The sequence below is a fragment of the Hypanus sabinus genome, chromosome 6 (genome assembly GCF_030144855.1).
Source record: "Hypanus sabinus isolate sHypSab1 chromosome 6, sHypSab1.hap1, whole genome shotgun sequence".
NCBI classification, from domain to species: Eukaryota; Metazoa; Chordata; class Chondrichthyes; order Myliobatiformes; family Dasyatidae; genus Hypanus; species Hypanus sabinus.
Window position 1 is genome coordinate 163,717,452 of NC_082711.1, and position 26,212 is coordinate 163,743,663.

At 37.1% G+C, this 26,212-nt stretch overlaps 1 protein-coding gene across 2 annotated transcripts in view; it reads right to left on the bottom strand.

The window, feature by feature from the left end:
- Positions 1–26,212, bottom strand: part of gosr1 (golgi SNAP receptor complex member 1) — a 109,960-nt gene that overhangs the window by 47,290 nt on the left and 36,458 nt on the right. For both annotated transcript variants that reach the window (XM_059973347.1, XM_059973346.1), the window contains exon 6: positions 24,778–24,852. In XM_059973347.1, coding sequence (XP_059829330.1) covers positions 24,778–24,852 — 75 coding nt within the window. The remainder of the gene's footprint in view (positions 1–24,777; positions 24,853–26,212) is intronic.

Genomic DNA, 26,212 nt, shown 5'->3' on the forward strand with positions numbered 1-26,212 from the left:
ATCGCTCATCCTTAACAATTGACTCCAACATCTTCCCAACCACTAAGGTCAGGCTAACTGGTCTATAATTTGCTTTCTGCTGCCTTCCTCTTTTCTTAAAGAGTGGAGTGACATTATGAATTCCAGCAGATAGACAAACAGAAAAACTCAATCATATTGGAGTTATCTGTTGGAAAAATGACTGATTAAAATACCATTTGATATCCAATTGCTTGAGAAAAAGCAGGCTTGTTATCATATTGAATAAAACAGGTAGTTTGACCAGGGACTCGCCATCTGAATAAGAAATTAACTCAGAGAAGGGGAGGAGAATAAGAAAGTAAGAGTGAGATAGGACCAAAAAAACTTGTAAATTTAGCAGTTAATCAAAAAAGTAAAACAAGCTGTCTTTCACATTTCAAGATACCTGACAGCTAGCATGTACAAGTCAGCATTTTAGCTGGCTTTTCATATTAAATATTCAAACACACAAGAACATGACAATTGTTTAGACAGTTTTACATGTATTGCTCAAAGAATACATTAAGTTTGCAAACAAGAGGTACAACTTTTCACCCATTTTTAAAAAGTTTTCCATGTTAATAAAATGCCTGCACCTGTCATTAGCAAAAAGACCCTCTAATCCCATAGTTTCACCCTCAATTTGTTAGAAAATGTAAAAATAATTTGCATCACTGAAAAACTGTAAAATGTAGAATCTACAATAATTTCTGCTCCATTTTCATCTCCCATCTTGTCTTTACCTAAATGAGCTGCAGTAAATTCTTAGTTGGTTAATAATCACTGGCAAACTTTAAAATTAAGCATCGACAGCCCATCACAAATGAGACTACTTTTGTCCACATTCTACATTCAATTATACACCTTCAGTAAAGGTTGCCATATTCCAAGTGTGATCCCTAACCAAATCTGATCTATTTTCCTAATCATGGCTATATTTCTGTTGGAAAATTCATATGAAATGCGTAATATATTTTACTGAGCTGAAAAACAAAATTGACAAGCAAAACTAATTTAATAGGTCCCATTTGCACCATTTCCCTGGCATTTACACATTTCTTTTAAAGGCTTAATGTTACAAACATATATCAGACTTTTCCGCATCATGTGGAATTGAATTTCTGCAATATATCACAAAAAATAGAGCAAAAAGTGGATCGAGGAACATTGCACAGGAATTTCAGAATCTGGCATAATGCTTGTGTCCAATAAGAACCTTATTTCTTGATTCAACATTGTATTAGATGACCTAAGTAACCTTTGCGTCCAAAAACTGTTGGCATAATATTTCTTTGCATTAGTACTTCCATTTTCCAGCAGATTTCCACAAAAAGAAATGGAGCTTCTGCACACATTTTTGAATTTTCTTTGACTATGTTTTTATATGCTGTATTAAGGGATGTAAATACAAACTTAAAATAATAAAACAAAAAAAAGTTAGAATTACTAAGTGACCTTTAATTAGAAATGGAAAATGCAGAGGAAGGACAAAACTAATAAGCAGCAGATCTATAAGCAAATGGAAATAAATTCAACAGTAATTAAAACTTTGATTCTTTTTTGACCCAAAATGTTAACTTTTATTTTCTCCACAGCTGATGCCTGATCTGAGCATTTTCACCACCCACAGGTTTATGCTATCAATCCCCCTTTCCCTCATCAACTGCAGCAGCTACAGCAGTTAATGGGGAGGGGGGAATGGGGTAAAACTGAAAAGAGGTAAATGGAAACTAATTGATAAGAGGTTTGTCAAATATTGAAGTAAATATTATAATTGGTTAGAGAAGGCAACGTAAGCTGAGTGACAATTTAATACAAGACAGGAATGAGGGGAGTTAAGTCCACAAAGAGAAGCAAGGTTCATTGTAAGATAAAATGAGATGCGGACCAAGCAAAGCTGGAGACAGGAACACAGAGCAGAAAAGACGGAAAGGAAAGGAAATCAAAATAGGCACAAGTTTATGTATTTAAATGCAAAACACTTAGAAGGAAAATGTAACTCTGTAGATATATATCAATGGTACATCAAATGATAGTTAAAAATTCGACACCCCCTCTGAACGCTGTTAGAAAAAACATTTTTATTTAAATCAAACCAACTGATTTAAAAAAATACTTGGGCAGAATTCTTCAAATTAAAATGATTAAGTGGTTTGGAAAAGGAAAGCTCATTTAGGCACAAGTAGGAGACGTCAAGTCCATGACCTGAAATGCTAAATGCTGTTTCTGCCTAATCAGACTTTTAATCTTTCCCTTGTCTTTATGTTCCTTCAGCACTGGAATTACAATTCCAAAATCACATTCAGAATCCCATGCCAATATGTTTTTAATACTGTGGTGGGGTAGAAGATGAGGTTGCAGAAAGTGTTGTTCACTCTCATTTTCTTTATAGCCTGGAAGCATTTGAAAACTCTGGCAACTGGGTAAAACTGTTAGCTCTGAGCTGAACTGTTAGAAACGGCAGTTGATTTAATACATTATTAGACTGAATATAAGATTCCTTAAGGTGATATTCAATTTTAAATTTAATCATAGGTTCTGTTAAAATTTAACAAGCTGCTGGTTGATCCTGTCAATAAAAGGAGACATACTGGAGTAACTATAAATGGCATCTTAATCATAATGCGATTACATCCTTTCAAGACATATGATTACTTATGTTATTCAATCTTTCCAATGGCAAAATTTTGAATCAGAATGCAAATAGGGAAATACACCTGAAATATTTAAATACATTTCATTTAAATACAATTGCCTTCAGAATTGAATTGAAACAAAAACATTTTAGTGAACGTGACCAAACTCCATATAAGCTTTTCTAAGTTACTTGACCCATTTGAGTTCTATGCTAGTTATGAAGATGGAGGTGAATAGAATATGAACTCAAGATTTTGTAGCTTAGTTGAGATAGATATACAGTAGAATTATTTCTTTATCAATTTACAATTTTTTCTTGCTTCCAATTGCCAATAAATAGACCCCATTTTTCTATTCATTTGCTTGCTTATTTAGAGATAGATAAACAAAAGTAAGTTATTTAAAGGAACTGGTCCTTCCTGCCCAATGAGCCGTGCTGCCCAGCAACCCATCTACTTAACTTTAGGCCAATCCCATGACAATTTATAATGAACAATTAACCTACTAACTTGTAGGTCTTTGTACTGTGGGAGGAAACTAAAGCACCTGGAGGAAACCCACACAGTCACAGGCAGAATGTACAGATTCCTTACAGGTGGCATTGGAACTGAATTTTGATGCTCCAAGCTGTAACAGTGTCACTCTAACCATTAAACTACCAGATAACTGAATAGTTCCAGATGAAAATGTCCCAGTTCCCAGTGTAGGCTAGAAGTGCATTATGCTGAGATTCCTCAACATGTACATTAAGTATATTGGTTTTCGATTCCATCCCAAGTCACACTTGTCAGCTTTCCCATTGATTTTTAATGGGGATTGTAAAACGGAAGGAAACTGAAGAATACATTATGTAAAATTATTTCTGCTTTTTCAAAAATTTAACAAGAAAAACATGCTGTTTTTAAGTTTCTTTATTAATATTTAGCTTTTAAATATTTCTGAATGTCTTTGACGTCTGATATAACCCTGACAATTCTGACAACCAGCAAACCTGGAGGTGGGACTTTACTAATTGTCGAAGAATTCCAGAGCTGATCGGTGGCCATATGTGTTTTGGCCTCAAAGGTCATTCTAGATTTTGCTGTTGCTCTGTGCTTGTTACTCAACTCAATTATCTTTTCCAGTTCAACTGAGATGAACTTAAGGTGGGGCAAGAAGACCAAGGAATAAAATCCAGCCACCGTCATCAGGAAGTGGCCTGCTGGTTACAGCATTCACTTGTGATCTGAATTAGGACTTCCTTACTGATAAACTGGTGCTAGATTATCAGTTATTTAAAAATTATTATTATATACAAAATTAAGCAATTAGAATTCCCCCCCAAAATTTGCTATTGTGCTAATATGTTTCTCAGGTAATAAGTATTTTGAAGGATGCACATATTTTGAAAAATGAAGACTCCACTCGTGGAAAGTTTGCAATAGGCTAACAGCAACACGGCAGCAATAAATATAAAGAAAAGTTTTAAACACCACTAAGAATAGTTTTGTTACAGTCCCATTGGTTAACATTGCAGCTTGCTTCATGTTATGAAACAAACATGGATTGGAGATGAAGTTCTGTGGACAACTGAATTTGAAGGAATTTTACAATCCTTGCAAATCAACAAAAATTTTTGTTGAGGTTAAAATAAAAAGCCATGTTTGAGGTGCCATGAAGATCAAGCCCACCGTGCATTTGAGTAAACGAAATACATGTAATAACCAACTACATTGAAGCAAAAAAAGTTGATTAAATTCTGAACAAAGAATCTTCCTTTATTAAATTTCCTTTAGCTTCAAACCATTAATCATGGCTACAGAACACCTAGAAAAAAATGAAGTCAGAGGAAAGATGGAAAATATATTTCCTGCTAACAAATTTCCTCACTAAGATTTTCTTGCAGCATATGTGCAACATCGTACTATGTTGAATAATTTCATTCAATTTTAACAGGAACAGAAACAAAACTGAATTCACTTCTGGAAATGCAGTAGCTTCCCCATTAGTAAATCTAAAACAGGATATGCCTCCTGGAAATCTGATTTTCAGTATATTAAGGGGGTTAGTTACAATGTGTTGGGGCGGGTTATCTTAATGTACTGCTTAGCAGAGCTATAAAATAATTCAGGCTAAGGTGGGAGAGTCTCATTGATCAGCAGTAATGTATTAGGTAGAAAACTCACTGCATTGTTCTTTAGTATCATCAAAACAAGAAATTAAAAAAAAAGCAAGGATAAGATAAATGTCATGAACACCAGTCTGATGATTACTTATTTTATTCTCCCAGTTATTGTCTCCAAAGCACCACTTGTGTAGTAGTTGAAAAGTTCTGAGAGAAATGCTGATTGAAGAATGCTTCACAAATGTATACAATAGATTTTAATAGAGTCAAGATGAAAATGAGATCCATTTTGTTCATAGAAGAATGCATTTGTACAAAGAGCCTCCAAGATCAAAATCAAACACATAATCTTCAATATATTCACAGAAGACAAATAAACAGCCATCTAATGACTTAGAAAAATCTTTAAAGGCGTTAACATATTTGGGCAAGTTTGCATCAACAAGTGATGGCCATGTCAAGATTGGACACCAAAAGTGGAAATGTTTATAACGCTGTGCTACCATTGTAATTGATGGAATCTTCAGGCATAAAATCAACCTGACAGTGTTAGTGTTAAGCTGAAAAACATTTAAGATGATTCACAAAGTTTGTAAAATAAATCAGTAACAGAAGAAGCCAAATTTGCAAAGGCAAGAAAATTTCAAAACCCATTCCAAAGAGTTCGTGCTATGTTATATACAGAATCAAAACAAGAACACGGGACTAGCTGGGTTACCATGAAAGGCAATTAAAACATTAAACTGCTGAACAAAGCAATAAATAACATTTAAACATTTATATTTGCATTCAACAACATTAGAACAAGGGAGAGGGAGTGGGAGTGAGAGTTGGAGGGGTGAGTGGGGCTGAGGGCAGGGAGGAGAGGGGGAGATGGGGAAAGAGGAGGGAGGATGAAGAGAGGAGGGTGGCAGGTTGAGGGAAGGATGGTGGAGAGGGAGGGAATGAGGTATTTGCAGCCTTAAATGGACTGTGGTGGACACTTCCCCAGAGTCTGATCAAGAAAATTTCTGGGCAGAACTGAAAAAGCATGTGTGAGCAAGGAGGCCTAAAAACCTGACTCAGTTACGCCAGTTCTGTCTGGAGGAATGGAACAAAATTCCAGCAACTTACTGTGAGAAGCTTGTGGAAGGCTGCCCAAAACATTTGACCCAAGTTAAACAATTTAAAGGCAACGCTACCAAATATTAACAAAGTGTATACAAACTTCTGACCCACTGGGAAAGTGATGAAAGAAATAAAAGCTGAAACAAATCATTCTCTCTACTATTATTCTGACATTTCACATTCTTAAAATAAAGCAGTGATCCTAACTGGCCTAAGACAGGGTATGTTTTCTAGAATTAAATGTCAGGAATTGTGAAAAACTGCGTTTAAATGTATTTGGCTAAGGTGTATGTACACTTCTGATTTCAACTGTATCTGATGTCAGTAGTGAGAAGAGAGCATGGCCTGGGTGGTGAGGATCTCTGATGATCTCTGCTTTGCTACGACAGCGTATTATGCAGCTGTGCTCAGTGTTTGGGAGGGGTTTACCTGTGAGGTGTATTGAGAAATATAACTGACATAATCATTATATATACCTGAAATATAATCACTATGTACTAGCTATTTACTATACTATGTAATCACTTCTAGGTACTGAATATTACTATGTATTATTTTACTAGACACATTTTGCTATGTATTGTTTTAACTAGATACTTTGTACTCTCTTAGCTGCATACTGTGGCAATTACAGAACACCTGTTTAGCTAGCAGCACTATTAGCTGAAATGTACTCAATGTATTACATTCAGCCTTTGTTTAGTAAGAGATAACGGTGGCAGACAGGATGGTACAAGCAGAAATTGTAATGTGAGGGAGGTTGTCTGGAAAAATAACCTTGGCCAGGAATGGGGCCCCAATGCGAACTGGAGAGAAATAATGGTGACGCACCGAGAGCTAGGCAAGAGCGATTGATTAGTTAATGAATAGATGATATGCAATTAAAAATTGACTGGGTATGCTAATAAAACCGAAATGTAACTGAGATAAAAATTACTATAAAGAATGTTGTACACCGGAGCTCGGTGGGCTTTCGGTGACAAGTTCATTGATTGCCTCAGCCTTTGTTTGCAAATAAAGGTTTAAACTTCTCGAAGAATTGTCTGCGTCTCCTGGTCACTCAAGTAACCACGACAGGTGCGGGTCCAAACACTCTACCTTTTGCAGGATTTTCCTCTCAAAGGTACTGGTGTTTCCATACTAGGCTGTGATGCAGCCAGTCAATACACTCTCTACTACAGATCTATGGAAGTTTGACAAAGCTTTAGACAACATGCTGAATTTCCACAGAATCCTAAGAATGCTAGTAAGGCAGGCCAGAGAAAACAGACTAGTGAGCTTGACTTTGGTTTTAGGTATGCTACTGAAAGAATTCTGAGAGACAGGATCTACCATCACATGGGTATTCAAGATCTGATCAGGAATAGTCAAAACGATTTTGTACCTGGGAAGTCATGTACACCAATCTTTGGGTTTGTCCAAAGAGGTAACTAAGGGGATAGATAAAAGGTAGGGCAGTGGATGTTGCCTATGTGGACTTTGACAACTTCTCCTATGTCAGGCTGATCTGGAAGGTTAGGTTGTATGGGAATCAGGGGAGATAACAATGTGGATTCAGAATTGGCTCAATGATGGGAAGCAGAGGGTGATAGCAGTAGGCTGATTCTCTGCCTGGAGGCCTGTAGGGCGTCAATGTTCAGTTCTGTTATTCATTACTTACGTAAGTGATTTAGATATGAGGGATTTAAAAGATTCCTGAGAGGTAACTTCTTTACACAGACAACAGTAAATACCTGGAATGAGCTGCCAGAAGAGGAAATGGCATTTAAGAGGCATTGGAGAGGTACATGAAAAGGAGGGGCTTTGAGGGTTATAGGTCAAACATGGGCAACTGAGATGAACAAGGAAGATGTTGCACTCAGCACAGGCAGGTTGGCATGAAGAGCCAGTTTCTGTGCTGTCCATGACTAAATGGCTATTGTAAATTACCCCTTAATGTATGTTAATGGCTAAAAGAATTAAAGGGGATACAGGAAGGAGAATAAATTGGAATTGGTCAGGGAAGTAAGAGGGTGAAAAGAGATGGCTTCCCAGACAGCTGTCACAAATGTCTTTCTTGAGCAACGTTATAAGACAAGCAGCTAAGGATGGGACTACATCTTCCCTGTTACAGCGGTCCTGAAGCATTTTTGTGATTTGTCTCAAGCTTCTCTTCTCTAGTCGAGGGTTACATCCTCACCTGCTTTAGCTGTTACCTACCCAATTGTAGCAAGAAAACACTGTAACAGCTCTTCCTCCCCTCAAGCCCTCAGCTCCTCCTCCCCTCAAGCCCTCTGGCGTCTCAAGATGGCAGAACAATATATCCCCATCACACAAAGAATATCGCAATTCAATTTTTTAAATTGCTATTTAGACACAAGGTTAAAGAAATTTAATTTAGAATACTTGCTCCCACCAATTCAGCTTATATTGAATAAAATAATTTGTTAGTCACAGAGAGTTGATACTTGTCAATCACAAGAAGCTATCTACTTCCCAAGGGATCCAGGAACATATCTGATAACTAAGTGCAGCAGCCTTCATCTTTACAATGAATACATTGATTCTTCATCCGTTAATCAAAACAGATATGTAAATCCCTCTGGAAGCCTTAAAGCTCCCCAGAACAGATGGCAAGAATCCTATAATTGCAAGTAAAAATAACCTGAATTAGCCCTATAAAACCATGAATATTGATATTAAATGCTACCTCAGGATTGTTAACAGCTGCACAAATGCTTGAACAGATTGGAAAAACTGCTGAAAATTTAAGTTTAAAATTTGAAGATTGAAACTTTGCATCCTTTGTTTTCCCTATCAGATTTGATACCCCAGCCTCAATGAGTTTTCTTTCCATGGAAACCAGGGCTTCCGCATTTTAGAAAGGGGCATGGGTGTGTTTAAAGTGAGTACGGGATCTATGGCCTCAGTGATTTCTGAACAATTAGACAGTGGATGATCAAAACTCTACTGTTTAGTTCAAAGTTTAAAAAAAGTTTATTATCAAAATATGTACATGTCATCACATACTAGAGATTCAATTTCTTGCAGGCATTTACAAAGAAAATAAAGAAATACATTAGAGTTTGTGAAAGGTTAGAAGTAACAAAAACTGCCAAACAAAAGAAGACAAATGAAAATGTAAATAAATAATATTGGGTTATACAGCCCAAAGGCTGTTCAGTGTTGAGGTGAGTAAAGTTATATGCTGGTTTAGGACCTGATGGTTGTAGGGCAATAGCTGTTCCTGAATCTGCTGGTGTGGGACCAAAGCTCCTAAACCTCGTGCCCGATGGTAGTAGCAAAAAGACAGCACGGCCTGGAGGATGAGGATTGTTGAGGCCTTCTTATAGATGTGCTCAATGGGGAGGGCTTTGCTTGTGATGGATTGGGCTGTATGGACCACTTTCTGTAGACTTGTCCATTCATGTGCGCTGGTGTTTCCATGCCAGGCTGTGATGCGATCAGTCAGGATAAATCTCCACTGTGGACCTTCAGAAGCTTGTCAGTTTTAGATGACATACTGCTAGTTTATTACAATGAAAGTGGGGGCGGGGAGGCGGGTGTCCATTTGTGAGTAATGAATATTTTTCAGGCCTATTTTTCCCCTTCCATCCTTCCAGTAATTCCTTCAAATGACCACCTTGCTGAAACCAACCGTGGCATACTACTTCACAGAAGCCCAGGGCCGTGCTTCTCTCAAACTGTAATCAAGTCCACAATGCATATTCATATGCATACTTGCAAGCTTGCCTTGAACGGACACCAACAAAATAAAAAACAGTCTGCAGATCAGAAATAAAAATAGAAAATACTAGAAACACTCAACAGCTCAGACAATGTCTGTGAAAAGGTGAAGTGTCTCTGACTTCAAGTGTTAACTCTGTATCTCATTCTATATAGATGCTGTCTGACCGGTTTAAAAAAAAAACAGAAAATGTTAGAAACTCTAAACAATTTCACCACCCTCTTTAATGTATGAGATTAAACCAATTCTAGCAACCCTGCTGACATTACAACAGATAACAGCTTCTTTGGCACAAAATAGAAATGGTCTGGTCACCTCTAACTGAATTCACTGAGGTATCAGGGGAACTGATAACAAGTTACGCATCACATCATGCTCAGAAAAATTAACTGAAAAAAAATCGGACATCTGTTCTTCCACCAAATAATTTATGGTTAATTATAACTCAAGGGATTCAAAGCAATAGTAAACAATATCTGTATTCATCCCCAGGGTCTGCTTTCCAGTCAATGACTTTTTACAAAATGCCACAGAAATTTCATCATTAAAGATGCACTACTCTTTGTGAAAGATGAAAAAGTTCTGAAATCATTCTCCTCTTCCAAGTTTTCTATTCTCTTTCAACAGTCCTTCACTTTAAAATATTCTCCAGCATTGCTTGATAATGACAATAAACTCTTGAAGGGAAAATAAAAGAGTAGCTATTAAAAGTACTCACATTTTGCACTCAAGTATACAGAATAGAAACCACAATATAGGTCACTAACAGTTAGCAAACATTTAGTTTACCACTAAATGAAGAACATTTAGTTCTTCACAATTAAGGATTTTAATATATCACTGAACAAAATTTTTGTTTGCTGCAACAAAAAACAGGGAAAACATTTTACATCACATAACACAACCTCAGAGCTTCAGTTCTATAAGCAATAGCTTTTGAAGCCAAGCAGTATTCTGATGAATGCAGATGACTATAACCCCAGCAGATAAGGAGTCCGATGTCCAGCACCAACTTCACCACTTATCTCACTTAAGGAAGGCATACACTGGAAGTAAAGCTGGATATTGTGCAAAGAATGAAAAGAGGACAGCAGACATCTGTTATTGACAAAGTTAACCATGACTGCCATTATGACCAATAAAAAGGCAACGAAAATAGTCACGACCCTGTCAGCTCTTGCCATAACGTCACAAGAGGTAGAGATTGAATAATGGAGAAAATGGAGAAGAACTTTAGCATGTTGATCAAGGATCAAAAAGCCCAGAGACCTCTCTTCTCTAGCATCTTTTAAAAGAAGGCATGAAGAACTTTAAATATTATGGCGGGCAAGGTGTGATGAATCTATCTCTAATGGGTGAAAGTAACCAGTTGAACTCTTTGTTGCTAAACATGGGTGGCTTGATTTTTTTTACAAAGTTACATTTGCTTAAGATTTTGGAGAGGTTGCCAGTGCAGATCTTGCGGATGCCCAACAATATACTGAAGATCAGAAGATCATAAAAGATGGTGGCAATGCATTTAGACAAATATGTACTTAATTTCACTGAGACTGGACTTAATTGGAAGAAATTAGTGGAAAGCACCTTCATATCACAAACCAAGAAGTCGCTCCAGGGGTTAAGAACTATTTGATCTTTGGGGGCAATGCTTTGGAGGCAAATCAAGGTAATAATTTCAAATTTAAACTATGTCCATTAGAAAATCCTAGAGCATCAGAAAAGTACGCTGAAGGAAGCTCTGCCAGTTTACTTTAAAGCTAATTGTCAGGCTTGGAAGACAGCAAACATTTGCTACAACAACATTAAGGAATATATTTAAATTGCAATTGAACATGTAAAAGAGAAAGATTTGAATAACAAGGCTTTGTGGATTGTCTATTAAGATTCAAAGTACTTTATTATCAAAGAATGTGTAATTATACACCTTGAGATCTGTTTGCTCACAGGTTGCCTCAAAGCAAGAACCTGAAAGAACCCACTTGAAGAAGAAAAATAAAGGATCAACATCTGATGCGGAATGAAAGAAAAAAAAACACAAATCATACAAACAATTGAAGCGAACAACATTCCAGACCAAAATTTATTCCTTAGATCTGAACCCGTGCAGTCCGAAGTAGGCCCAAAGCCTCATTTATCAGTTCATCATATTAGTAGGCATGGAGCACAGCAGCCGGGCAGTCTTCATATCCACAGCGCCATGGAGAGAGGAGTGACATCGCGGAGAACAAAGGAAATCGACTCTCACACTGAATCCCGACATCCTGTCCTTACAGTTCATCTGGGCCAGCGATTAAATTGGCCAAACAATGGAACAGCAAAAGGCTCCAGCGTCCTGGAGAGAGGACTGAACATTGCGGAGAGCAAGAGAAATTGGCCCTCACATTTGTTATTGGCCAGTTTAAATTTTCTAAACTGCGGATCTTTCCTTGCTCTAGGATCCGACTACTGTAAAGGATTTGGGGCCGGGACAATGCAACCTAGCGACTCGCTCCAAGTCCAGATTTCACTGCCCAGCCCAAGGCCGCTCTTAAGCTCTTCAAATCAACTCAGTGGTCAGAGTGCTCCAACCTCGCAGCCAGGCCTGTTGTACGGGCATCAAATCTCCTCTACCTGGGCCTCGGCTTCTCTCAGTGCCCAGAGCAATCCAAACTCGCACCCAGCTAGTTATACAAGCAACGGAACTCCATCTGTAACACACCATCTCAGCTCATTCCCTGAGCACGCCTCACCATCGCTGGCCCATCAGTTTGAGGCAATAATGCAACACAATTTACCTCAGAAAAGATATTTTTAATGATATTTTTAAATCAGATTACTTAATCAGATTCTGTCACTTATGTAGACAGCAACACATCAGGTTTACATTTTGCTAAATAATGCTACAAGCATATTGCAGCCTACAGACCAAAATTGCTTCTGACATTCAAAAAGGGGCACTGTACAATTAAAAAAGGCGATTCACTAACATTTATTGTGATATAGAAGTTCATTAGTTTGGTGTATGTCGTTATGACCATGATTGTTCTTTGCAAATTTTCCACAGAAGTAGTTTGAGAAGCCTTTTTCTGAGTAGTGTCTTTACAAGATGGGTTACTCCAGCCATTATCAATACTCTTCAGAGATCATCTGTCTGTTGTCAGTGGCTCATAACCAGGACTTGTGATATGTATCAAGCTGCTCATACATATCCACCACCTGCTCCCTTGGCTTCATGTGATCTTGATCAGGGGGCTAAGCAGGCGTTACAACTTGCCCAAGGACTATCTGCAAGCTAGCGGAGAGAAGGAGTATCTGTCACATCCTTTGGTAGAGAGATGCAAGGTATAGTCATTTAGGTACAAAAATAGTACACACTAAAGGAGCAATTTACATTACAGCCACTGCTTAGGATGAAGTGAAGTACAGGACAACAAATAGTATTCAGCAGAAGTTATGGCCTGAAGCAGTGTCTGACTTCCATGATGGAACCAGTGTCAAGAAAGTATTGACATGGAAAGAGTCAAGGAAGTTCATCAGAAGAATTTATAATTGAGGAGATTAAGAAGCTAACAAAAGGGATAGCATTTGAATTGGAAGATGAATGTCAAGAGTCATGAAATTTAAATGTGCAAGTATTTTCAGAACAGAGACTTTCTGAAATGGGACATAGCAAGAAGGCAGCTTGTGGTATTGCGCTGAGAATTCATTGCTATGGAGAATTGTGAGAACAAAAGCAGTGGAAGTTCCATCAGACTTCTCTCAATACCTTTCTTAAAGTGTCACCATCTGCTTCCATTGCTTATCCATTACTTTCACGTCAATACCTTCTAACAAACTCGCATGTCTTACCCACTTCTGTCTCCTCCTGAACCACCTAAAATGTCAAATACTTGTTTACCTTTCATTCCACTGCCTTGTGTGGCAATGTTAGTTTTTTCCTTCTCTTTGCCTTGTATATACAACTAAAACCATCTCTAAGATTTATTTGCATTTTTTTTTACAGATTACTAAAAAATCATACTGCTGGATACCAAGCTGAGTATTTTGCAACAAGAAATAACAGAAACCTGTAAATATTATTTACATAAAAGATTCTTTAGGAATCTCTTGAGGTAAAGGATTGCTTAGAATCATGACCAAAAATATGCCACTGACCTCTTAAATTTGTTTTAAACAGGCAACAATTTTAAAACCTTGACCGCAATGTAAATTCTCCAAGATGAAATGCCCTCATGAAGTACAACCTAGCAAGACTCCTCAGGAACTTACATATTTCAATTAGATCACCATGCCATATTTCTGAATTTCAGTGATTTAGAACTTTTGCTAACAATCTGCCCAATGCAGACAACAGTCTGGTGAACCATCTCTGAATTATTTCAAATGTACTAACATCCTTCCTTAAATAATGGGACCAATATTGAACTGAAAGATGAAAGGTTCCCTTTGCAATAAAGAAGTATTTTGTCAGCTTAACTAATTACATGCTATATCTCAATACCAGTTTTTTTTTTGCGAATTATTTGGCATGTACTCAGAATCCTTTTGCATCTTGGAGCCCCACAACCTCTCACCATTTAGATAATTTTTCCAGTAATATTTTCCCACATTATACTTCATCTGGCAGATGTCTTTGAACTCATTCAACCTACATAGATCCCTTTGAGGTGTCTTTATCTCCACAGCAAATTAAACAAATATTCATTAAAAAAAAACTACACTAATTCTCTGCCAACACAAAGCAGCTTGTGGAACTCAGCGGGTCAGGCAACATCTATGGAGGGAAATGGACAGTTGACATTTGGCGCTGAGACCCTTCATCTGTACTGAAAAGAAAGAGAGGAAATGGCCAATAGAAAAGGCAGGGTGAGGGTGGCAGGGGAGAAGAACGGATGCAGCTGATGGGTGATAGGTGCAAGTAACAACAAGCTAAAGAAGATGGAATATGATAGAAGTGGTCAGAGGAACATAAAGACACCGAGGAAAGAAATAGGGTGATGGGGTCCAAATGGATCGGAAAAAAACTAATTATGTAAATATGTGATAATTTATAATTCAGCATTAAGTTTCAGAATTAAATATACTTTATTGAAAATAGCATTCATTTTTTTCTAAGCAATAAAAAACAAAACTTGGAACTTCTGAAGTGACAACCAGGAAAATTTGGTTGACACTTCAAGGCCACGGTGAAGGAATACTGTATGCCAAAGTAGATTTTTAGATCAAGACATCATCTGCCATATCACCTGATCAATAGAAAACAAAAATCCACTACTCATTTCAGAGAGATCACAAAATCTCAAAAAATTGGCTTGCTCAGTCGTTTTTCTCAACAAAACATTTCATTTACACGTTTGTGGAACTGGACTATTGACATCGAATACTCCATTTCAAAAATCTCAGGAAATATTTTGGTACATTGTGTGGATATGTGAAGATGCTACATTAATGAAAGATTTTTTTAAAATTTTAATTCTCTTAAGGAACTGTGCAGAAACTTTTTTTTCCCTCCAGAGGAACATCAGAGGTATTATTGCCAATATAAATTGACATGATATTTAGAGATATATTGATTCTAATTGGGATAGTCTGGGATTTTTTTTCAAATTTTGGATATTTTTATTTGGCACGTATCTGAAATTAAACTAAACTTCAGTTGGGTTATCATACTGGATCACTAAATGGATCAGAAGCTCAATGCATTGGCACCTGAGATTTTGAATACATAATAACTAACAATCCAAACTTTAAAACAATCTGAGGAATTAAATAAACAAATATTTATTAAGAAATTTGAAAGTAATTACTCAAAACATGAATTCATCTTTTAAATACCAATAAACAGCATTCAACTGCTTTGTTTGTTTTATTTTTATGCAGCTTTATCCATTTTCAAAGACCTTTTGTAATTTGAATGTTGTCTCGAGTCTTTGCAGGCAGCCAGCTTAAACTGTGATCTGATTGCATGAATTAGCATGCTAACAAAGATAAACTCAATTATACCAGTGCCCAATAAGAGTAGTGTTAGCTGCCTTAATGACTATCGTCCAGTAGTACTCACATCTATGGTGATGAAATGCTTTGAGAGGTTGGTCATGGTTAAAATCGACCCCTGCCTCAGCAATGACCGAGACCCACTACAATTTGCCTCTTGCCACAATAGGTCTACAGTAGATACAATCTCAATGGCTCTTCATGGCCTTAGATCACCTAGACCACATAAACACTCAAGTTAGGGTGCTGTTCATTGACTGTAGCTCAGTGTTTAACATCGTCATTCCCTCAATTCTGATTGGTAAGCTACACACCTGGGGCTCCGTACCTCCCTTTACAATTGGATCTTCGATTTCCTAACTGGAAGGCCACAATCTATGCGGATTGGTAATCAGATCTCCTCCTTGCTTACGAACAACACTGGCGCACCTCAAATGCCATCTATAAATTTGACATTGATACCAATATTGTTGGCATAATCTCAGATGAAGACGAGAGGGCGTACAGGAATCCTGCCAAAAGGTTTCGGGCCAAAAAGTCATCTGTATATTCCCATAGATGCTGCCTGGCCTGCTGAGTATGTGTTGCTCAGATTTCCAACATCTGCAGCTTTTCTCTTGTGTGCGAGACATACCCATCAGTTGAGTGGTGTTGCAGCAACAACCTTGCACTCAACATCAATAAGATGAAAGAGCTGGTTGTGGACTTAAGGAAGGAGAAGATAAGAGAACACCAACCCATCCTTATAGAACGATCTGAAGTGGAGAGAGAGCGCAATTTCAAGTTCCTGGGTGTTAAGATCTCTGAGAATCTAACGTGGTCCCAACATATCGATGCAGCCATAAGGAAGGCAAAACAGTGGCTATATTTCATTAGGCGTTTGAGGAGATTTGGTTCATCACTTGAAACTTCTACAGATGTACCGTGGAGAGCATTCTGACAGGCTACATCACCACATCACTGTCTGGTTAAGGGGGGGGGGCAGGGAGGAGGGCTACTGCACAGGATTGAAAGAAGTTACACAAAGTTGCAAAACTAGTCAGTTCATCTTGGGTACTAGCCTCCGTAGTATCCAGGACATCCTCAAGGAGCAGTGTTTCAGAAAAGAAGCGTCCATTATTAAGGACCCCCATCACCCAGGACGTGACCTCTTCTCACTGTTACCGTCAGGAAGGATGTAAGAAGCCTGAAGGCACACACTTAGCGATCAAGGAACAGCTTTTTCCCCTCTGCCATCCGATTCCTAAATGGACTTTAAACCCATGAATACAACCTTACTTTTTTCATATTTCTGTTTTTGCACATTTTTAATTTAACTATTTAATGTACATACTTACTATAATTGATTTACTTTTCTCTTTTACATTATCATGTATTGTTGCCACAAAGTTAACAGATTTCATGACATATGCCAGTGATATTAAAACTAATTCTATACTTTAAACACTTCCTTTACAATTGTTTCCTAACTACCTACTGTTTGTCCATACAAACTTTGAGTTTCATGCACAAGAACACCTAGGTTCTTTGTACTCCACTCACTTTCGTAAAAAGAACTCCATCTACCAAATATTCAAACACTCACTGAACTAATTCTGATGCAGAGTTCAAATACCCTCAACAGAAGAATGCTGTGTATTGTGGTTAACACAGCTCTTAGATGTTCTGGATACTCTGATCATCCTGATATAGCCCAAGAGCTTCTCCACACTACAGTGCACTTCAAGATAGTTGATATGCTATGGCTCCTATTGCCTGGATATCGACAGCTTGTCTGTGAGGTAGAAAAAGATCTACCCTTGTATACAACTTCTAAATCTACATGAAGAAAATAATAATCAAAAGATGTATTAATATTTGTGTAGATAAAATAAAAACTGATATTTTTCAATCAATTTTTGACAGATTTAGATGATCAAGAATGTTAATAAATTAAACATGCAATTGAATAGATATAGCAAAAAAGCATATGAAAATATTTTAGGCCTTATGAGAAGCAAATTACAAATGAAAGTTTGATTGCTCACCTGTGAACTGACACCAAGACTCAATAATGAATTCAGCCTCACTGCTACAAATTGACTCATGCACTACTACAGTTGGACAAAACTCAAGTTTCATTATGATGCCATTTACCACCAGATTTCCAACACACATCGCCTGTATTCATAATAGGCAAGGAACTTAAGACATTTGAATAACAATTACCCAGTTTAGAGTTAGGATCTTTAGGCACGTGATGAACCATACAAGGGAAGATATCAAGGTTAATGAGGAAGAATTATAGAAATGGCTAAATAGGCTATTCTAGGTGCAGCAAAAACAATGCACACCCTTTTAATGCATCCAGACGCACCAGTTAGCTTCCTGAGCTCATTTGATTCCAATACAAATAAAACCTTTTAAACACGAAAGAAAAAATGAATAATTTATATCAGTTCAGTGAAGTGTAGAAAAATCATTCCCCGCGTTGCTATTAGCTTTGAACCAAATGAGCCTCACTTTGTCTGGGTTTGTCACCTGCACGTGTTTTGCAAAGTGTAGAAGAGCCAATCATTTAGAACACATTAAGATGGTAAATAATTTATTCATTTACAAGTTTCCTTAAAACCTATTCATTTTACTCAGTGGCATCACAGGAACAGTAGCATCGCATTTATCACAACACTCTACAGTACCAGCGACCAGGGTTCAATTCTCGCCACTGTTTGTAAGGAGTTTGTACGTTCTCCCTGTGACCACGTGGGTTTCCACCGGGCACTCTACTTTCTTTCCATGATCCATAGACGTACCAGTTGGTAGGTTAATTGGTCATTGCAAATTGTCCCATGATTAATTCAGGGGACTGCTGTGTGGCGTGGCTCGAAGCACATTGTATGTTAATAAATAATTAATAAAATTTAATAAATCATTGATGGTACAGAATATATATCTATCAGAATACTACATGCATAGAACACACAGAAATTCTACATATCTATGCAAAGTAACTTCTGAAATTCACAAATTCTGACTGTACATAAGTAATGGTAGGATCCTAAGGAATGTTGAGTTCAAGATGATTGCAAGTATTCGGTTTTCTGTGCCTTTGGATGTTAAATTTGAGGGGTACAAAGTAGTTGGGAAAATTGGACTGATAATCATGAATTCATAATGGCTCTGAGAGGAAATGATGACAGGAAGCACAACTAACAGATTTTTTGGTTATGCCTGGCTAGATGAACAAAATCCAGTATACACTGCTTTGAAGTTACACAAAGCTGGCATTTGTTGCTGCAATTCTTTTGCAGTAGACAAGATTGGAAGTTATCAAAGATGTTGACAGGAAGAGCAATGAGAAGCACGACTAGTACAAAATGATGTATCCAGATGATCATTTTTCTTCAACTGAAGGCACACATGAGAAGTTATGCTTTACTTTTAAGAGCCTCAGAAGAAATCTCTGAATCTCTGAATGCAAGGATGCTCATGGTGCACTTTGGAAACAAAAAAAAAGAATCAGGTTATACCTTGGTATTAACACAGAAGCGCTGGTTATCATAATTACATCAGAATTTTTAAAATGCAAACTCATCACCACAATCCAGAGACATAAACACAAGAAGATAGACTAAGGCTTCTGTGCTGCACCATCTAGAGTAGTGAACATATCTCCATGAGAAGTTAAACCAAAAGCAGAACTTCTCTCAGCAGACTATAGAAATTATTTCAAAGACGACTAGTTTCCCTTGGTATAACGACCAATGTTCATCCTTCGACTAACCTCAAAATACAGATTATTTGGCTAATACCATAAAATTCTTTTGTGGAAGCTTCTTACTTGTAAAACGGTACCCACAACTCATAAATGCTTGCCAAGTGAACAAAAATTGGCACCATATGAATCCCAGAATTTCAGTGGCACAGATGATTTTTATGTCAATGTCTTAAAGTACTGCAACAGAAGGGGATAAGCTACTGGTTGTTTCCTCCATCAAAAGCACATAGTTTAACAGGATTTTGCTTAAGATTTTCTGAAAACTCAATTTTATAGTCTATAATTCTAAGGGATTGTAAACAAGGCAAATCAAGAAGAGCTATTGTAATCAATATTTCTGCTCTGAATATTAAGTCCAAAGTTTACTTAGAAATGGACAATCTTTTCCCAACACCTTAGCAAAGCAAGGCTCACCCAAAATATTTTTCAAATCACTAGCACTTTAACAGTTATGACTGAAAGTTTACAGTAAGTAGTGCATATGATTTTGGAACCTGCACTTGATGGTCAGAAAACATTCCTACCAGAGTTTGTTTTGTTAAAAATATAGGAAACGCACTTCATTTAAAGATTGTTTCACAGCACTAACAACACAAACAATCCAGCTGTCTTCACAAGAGGGTGGGGATGAGGGTGGGCAGGATGAAAAGGAGGGATGTGCACTCATTCAGCTTAAGAAATCTTAGTGATTCTCTGAAACAAAGGTCAGCAGTGAGGAAAGATCTAGAAACTAATGTTAATCCATCTGGTATATTTATTCTCAGTAAACAGCAAACTTTCAAAAAAATAATTAGTTATAAGTGGTTAAAGATACTCATTAAAAATTTCTTGAAACAGCTTTGATATCTGTTCTACTTTTTTTGCACTAGTTTCCATTTATGTTCTCCAAGGATGGCTTTGAAGTTCTGCTCTGTCCTAACACATTATCTCATACACCCTTTCTCCTTTTTCTTCTGATATACACATCTCATCAAGTACTGTTATTTTAAATTTCTCATTATATTTCCAAACTTTTCCATGGACACACACCCCCCACATTCTAATACACCTCTAACTGACCATCATCAGATATTTCAATACCCTAATCCTTGGTCCTTCATCATCGCAAACATAGAAGTCATATAGAAATTCATTTCTGTTGTCATCATCACAGCAGTTCTAGATTTGTACATGTGAACAGAAAAGATTCTGCAGATGTTGGAAATCCAGAGCAAAGCACATAAAATGCTGAAGGAACTCAGCAGGTCAGGCAGCATCTATGAAAATGAATAAAAGATTGACCTTTTTGGCCTAGACACTTCATCAGGACTGGAAAGGAAGGGGGAAGACACCACCCTGTATTTTCTTGGATCAGTCCAAGCCTTCTTACTCCCCCTGCTGTTTAGCAAGGTTTCGGATGCTCATGGTGCTTGACCATTAGAAAATTGAGAACTAAGGGACAAAAACAGATTGATGGCAAGTGAAATATAATAGGAAATAGGTGAGATGGTGGTGGGGCAGAGAAGGAATAAATAGAAAATAAAACATTCACAAAAGATTGTTTCTACATTTCCTACACTCCTTATGTTACCCACATTAGTGCCTTTAGGATCACTATCCATGTTCAATAAAGTATCTAATATTTAATTTTCGTATAACTACTCATTAAAAATAAAGTGAATGTTTCTATATTAATTGCTAAATAACATATTCTAGATATGACAGCAATTTATTGTGTTCTATAGCACAGAAACACCCATCACACTCCCCTCCTAATCATCCTCCTCCCCACCCAAGTGCGCACCAACAATCAACCACCCACTTACACTAATCACATTTTATTCTCCTACATTCCCATTAAGTTCCTCCAGGTTCTACCACCCAACTGAAGTTCAATTCTCTCTAAAATAACCAGATTTGACCACCTTTGAAGAAGCCAAAGGCTAACCCATTCACTAAAATTCTAAAGCCTGCTGGGCCTCCGCACAATTTTATCAGTTTCTCTCCAGCACGTACAGGAGCCAATGTAGATTTTCACTCATTCAGTTAAGCACTTCTGCCATCTTGAGACAATATTCAGTTATTACATCCCAATCAAGTTAACTTGCCTTTATTCACATTTGTGTAATTTTCTAGTTTAGTATTACACACTAGAAAAATCAGAAGATGAAAATTGAACATGTACAATTTTGATCTGAATACAAAAAATGAGTCTTAAGCCTGCACATTATTTGAAAATAGTGTAGTTTTAGATGGTATTTATTAACTTGTATGCATTACATTCATGACAATGTCATACTAGAAATACTGATAGTCAAACTGACCAATGTTACATCAATAAACTTGTTCACCAAATCATTTCTTCTATTTACCATTGTGCTGAAAATAAATTTATAAAATTAGTGCTGACAGTGAGAGTTACCACCAGACGGTACAAGATAAAATTTGATCCTCTAAAACGTTCTGTCCAATAAAATCAAGAGCAAGTTAACAATTGGAAATTTTACACCACCAATACTCTTCCAGCAATTCTCTTTAGAATTTGGAAAATAATTTCTCTACTTGAATCCATGTAATTTTATATTAAAAACATCAAATCTTTTCCTATAATGAATTGCTCATAACATTCTTTCAACTGATGTACAGAACAAGAAATTCTCCAGATGCTTATTTCAATCTAGTACACAGTACTATGAATCCTTTTAAGGTTTTATGGCAATTGCACTAAACGCAATGAGAAGATTCTTCACTGAATACAGTGCATTAATACAGGCATGGAGATATCCAACTCTAAGAAATCAATGAATAAAAGTGATTTCCAATGAGTTTCAGGACACACTGCAGCCCCAAAGATTTGTGGAAAATACCTCACTTCAACCAATCATAATGGTCAGAGGTTCACAGTGCTAACATAAAAAGTTACAGGAACTAAGTAGCTTCTAAAATCTTCAGGCACTTAATTGGAGAATGACTGGACAACTCTGTCACTTGATCTCATGTTCTGCAATTTGATTACTGTGTAAAAATTGGTTGATTGCAGGCAGCCTTGAATATACCGAACAGCTGAGCATTCAAAAGTCCAAAGGTTTGCAACACTGAGCAAAGAAATTTCTCCTTGTATCTGTCTAAAAGGACAATCCCTTATGTCAAAACATTACCTAGAAATAAATTTTGACAGTAAATTTCCTGTTAGTTCTTCTTAGCACTTACTCCAATAAATAAAGGATGACCCCACTGAATAATCAAATTTTCTGCAGGTGGTATTAATGCTGAGTAGATTCAGGAATGCCAGCAATGAGTACGAGAATATTCACAAATGGAAATAATAAAAACATAAAAATGACTTTAAACGATGGGAGCTAAAGGAGTCTTGCAGCTGAGAAATGCTGCAGAGACAGACGAAAAAGCCTTGTCAACGGATGAATGAAAACACCACAATTAAGCACATTTTGCTCAATCTGAGAACAAGTATCATGAAGTGACAAAGTAGTATCAAAACATTAAATGTAAGTACTCATCCCAATAGTTAAATGAAATTGGTTTTGACATCCGGGATTCAGTTAGACTAGGTGTTTGGTCACCACGAAAGCAGCGGTAAGAACAGAACTTAAAGACAGAATGGCAATACTGCTTACAGTCAGCATGAAATGCAAACTGATAAAGATAAGCATATAAGTGACCAAAAGGAAGACGGGAATTAAATCGAGTTTCAAATATTATGTGGAGAGAACGAATATATCATTGGAGAAGGGTAATGACATTTATTTTACAGGAAACAATAGTAAGAGCAGTTCAAGAAGATAAAATTACCAACTCAATAAACACAGAAGATATGAAGAACATACAACTGCATTTCAAACCAGAGGTCACTGGATATCTATACAGCAATCTCCATTGTACAAAATGGGCAAAACTAGAATAGAACACTTTAAGTTGGATCCTGCTGGAGAGAAACTACAGAATCTGGTAGCAATGAATACTTTGGAAAGTTAGTTTGAGATGGGATACCAGTTTCTCCACCTGTAAATGACTAGCCTTTCCTATTATTACTGACTGGTCTTGAGGCCATCATGAACTCCAACTCCAATGGGATTCAATTCCTCCCATGCCAAATACCTGCACAGTCACATTTCAACACCAAAGAAAATTATCTCCATTTCAAACTTTCTAATTCTAACCTCATCCTGTTTATCGTCAATGACTGAATATAAGTTTTTATGTCTCCCCCTTGATTCTCTTATTTCCATATTTATTCATCATCTATTTAGATAATGGACAAATTTTTCCCTCACTCTCATCCAGCAATCTTGAACACACTACACATCTGACTATAATGCTTGTGTTTCAGGATGTTTTATCTTCACCCAGGCTTTCACTGAATACCAGAACCTGCAACAAATTACATGAACATATGTAACTGGGTTAACATTTTACCAGGGATCTGAAATAAATTTACATCGCCAATTTGTAAAGCTTTTAATTTAACATGTCAAAATATTAAGCAGAGACCAAAAAAAGAAAATAAAAATTAGGAAATAAGAAATAGGAGCAGAAATAGGCTATCTGGCCCATTGAGCCTGCTCTGCCATTCAATAGGATCATGACTGATCTGGCCATGGACTCATCTCCACCTACCTGCCTTTTCCCCATAACCCTTAATTCCCCTAGTATGCAAAAATCTATCCAACCCTGTCTTAAATATATTTACTGTTATAACTGAGGTAAATATGTTCTAGAAACAGGAATAATTTTGTTTCAAACAAAAACATGTTAAGGTTTCCTCTCCTCGAGAACTTTTTTTTGACTAATATGTATTTTTCTTCTAAACGCTCATTAAGGAAAAGTTCATTGCACAGTTCTGTCGTGATTTCAAATGGAAAACTGTAACAGTGCCCCATATGTTAGCTTTCAAATGAAATCAACTGGAGATTGAACTTAACCACTTAACTATACAAGATACTACTTAATTCCATTATAAAACACTCAAAAGCATTCCAAAAAGCAGAACAATATTAAGCATAAGCTGCCAACATGACCAAAAATATACAAATGTCATAAATGATATATCCAAATAACATATACAAAATATAGACCATCCGTGCACATTGCTAAAACCAATGAAAATGACAAGAGTGACTCATGCACATTAAATTCCACAAAGATAATTGCACAATTACATACAAATTTCCATTTGTAAAAGAGCACCATAATACTAATGCTTATGGAACAAATTCAGTCCCAGCTGTAATTGACCTGTGGCCAGCCTTAAGGCTGTCACAAAGCACTCAAGTTTTTTGCAGTTTACAGTACAAGAAATAATTACCTTGTAATTACTGTTCTCTTTCACACCATATTTCCTCAATGCTTTGCTTTCTTGACTTCCTTCAAACAACAAATCTTACAATATATGCTTGTGATATTAAACCTGATCTGTTGACTTTGAGTAAACATACTCATACTACAGCTGGTGAAAAACAGGAAAATAAAACTTACTTTCGAAGATGTTCATGTTCTTTTAAGAACAGTTCTGTCCTTCTGTTATTAACTCCTGATCCACTTTTGTAAGATCTGAAGTTAAAATAGAAACACTTTAGTAAAATACCAATGTAAATGACAAAAATTACTTTGGCACCACAGACACTTGGTAAATATTTATGTGCCATTCTACTTTACAGTTTGGTTAGTTAGTTGCTTTAGAGATACAGCATGGAACAGGTTCTTCTGGCCCAATGAATCAAAACGCCCAACAACCTATCTGTTTAACCCTAGCAAACACGAGGAAATCTGCAGATGCTGGAAATTCAAGCAACACACACAAAATGCTGGTGGAATGCAGCAGGCCGGGCAGCATCTATAGGAAGAAGCACTGTCAACGTTTCTGGCCGAGACTCTTTGTCAGGACTAACTGAAAGGAAAGATAGTAAGAGATTTGAAAGTAGGAGGGGGAGGGGGAAATGCGAAATGATAGGAGAAGACCAGAGGGGGTGGGGTGAAGCTAAGAGCTGGAAAGGTGATTGGCGAAAGGGATACAGAGCTGGAGAAGGGAAAGGATCATGAGACGAGAGGCCTAGGGAGAAAGAAAGGGGGAGGGGAGCACCAGAGAGAGATGGAGAACAGGCAGAGTGATGGACAGAGAGAGAGAGAGAGAAAAAAAAGGAGGGGGAAAAAAACTAAATATATCAGGGATGGGGTAAGAAGGGGAGGAGGGGCATTAACAGAAGTTAGAGAAGTCAATGTTCATGTCATCAGGTTGAAGGCTACCTTCTCCAGCTCTGACTCCCTTTTGCCGATCACCTTTCCAGCTCTTAGCTTCACCCCCACCCCGCCCCCCCGGTCTTCTCCTATCATTTCGCATTTCCCCCTCCTACTTTCACATCTCTTACTACCTTTCCTTTCAGTCAGCCCTGACAAAGGGTCTCAGCCCAAAACATCGACAGTGCTTCTCCCTATAGATGCTGCGTTCCACCAGAATTTTATGTGTGTTGTTTAACCCTAGCCTCATCACAGGACAACCTACAATGACCAATTAACCTAATAACCTGAACGTCTTTTGACTATGGGAGGAAAGCGGAGTACCTGGAGGAAACACATGCATTCACAGAAAGACATACAAATTTACTGCAGAGTACGTAAGAATTGAACTCTGATCTCCAAAGACCCAGGTGTAGTAGTGTCATGCTAACCACTGCATTACCGTTGCACCTGAAAAAAGTTAATCTGACAGCACAAAACTAAAGCCATGAAACTAAAGCACTCCTGCAAGAGTTTTTACTCAATGTGAATAAATATTTTGATGCACAAAAAAAGCATATTTAAGTAGTTTGGCATCAGCATAGATGATAATTTTTAAAGTTAACTGCATAAATTAACTTTAAATTCAACTTGAAATATAAAACTAAATGAGAATTTACATTTGTTTTATTGGTTA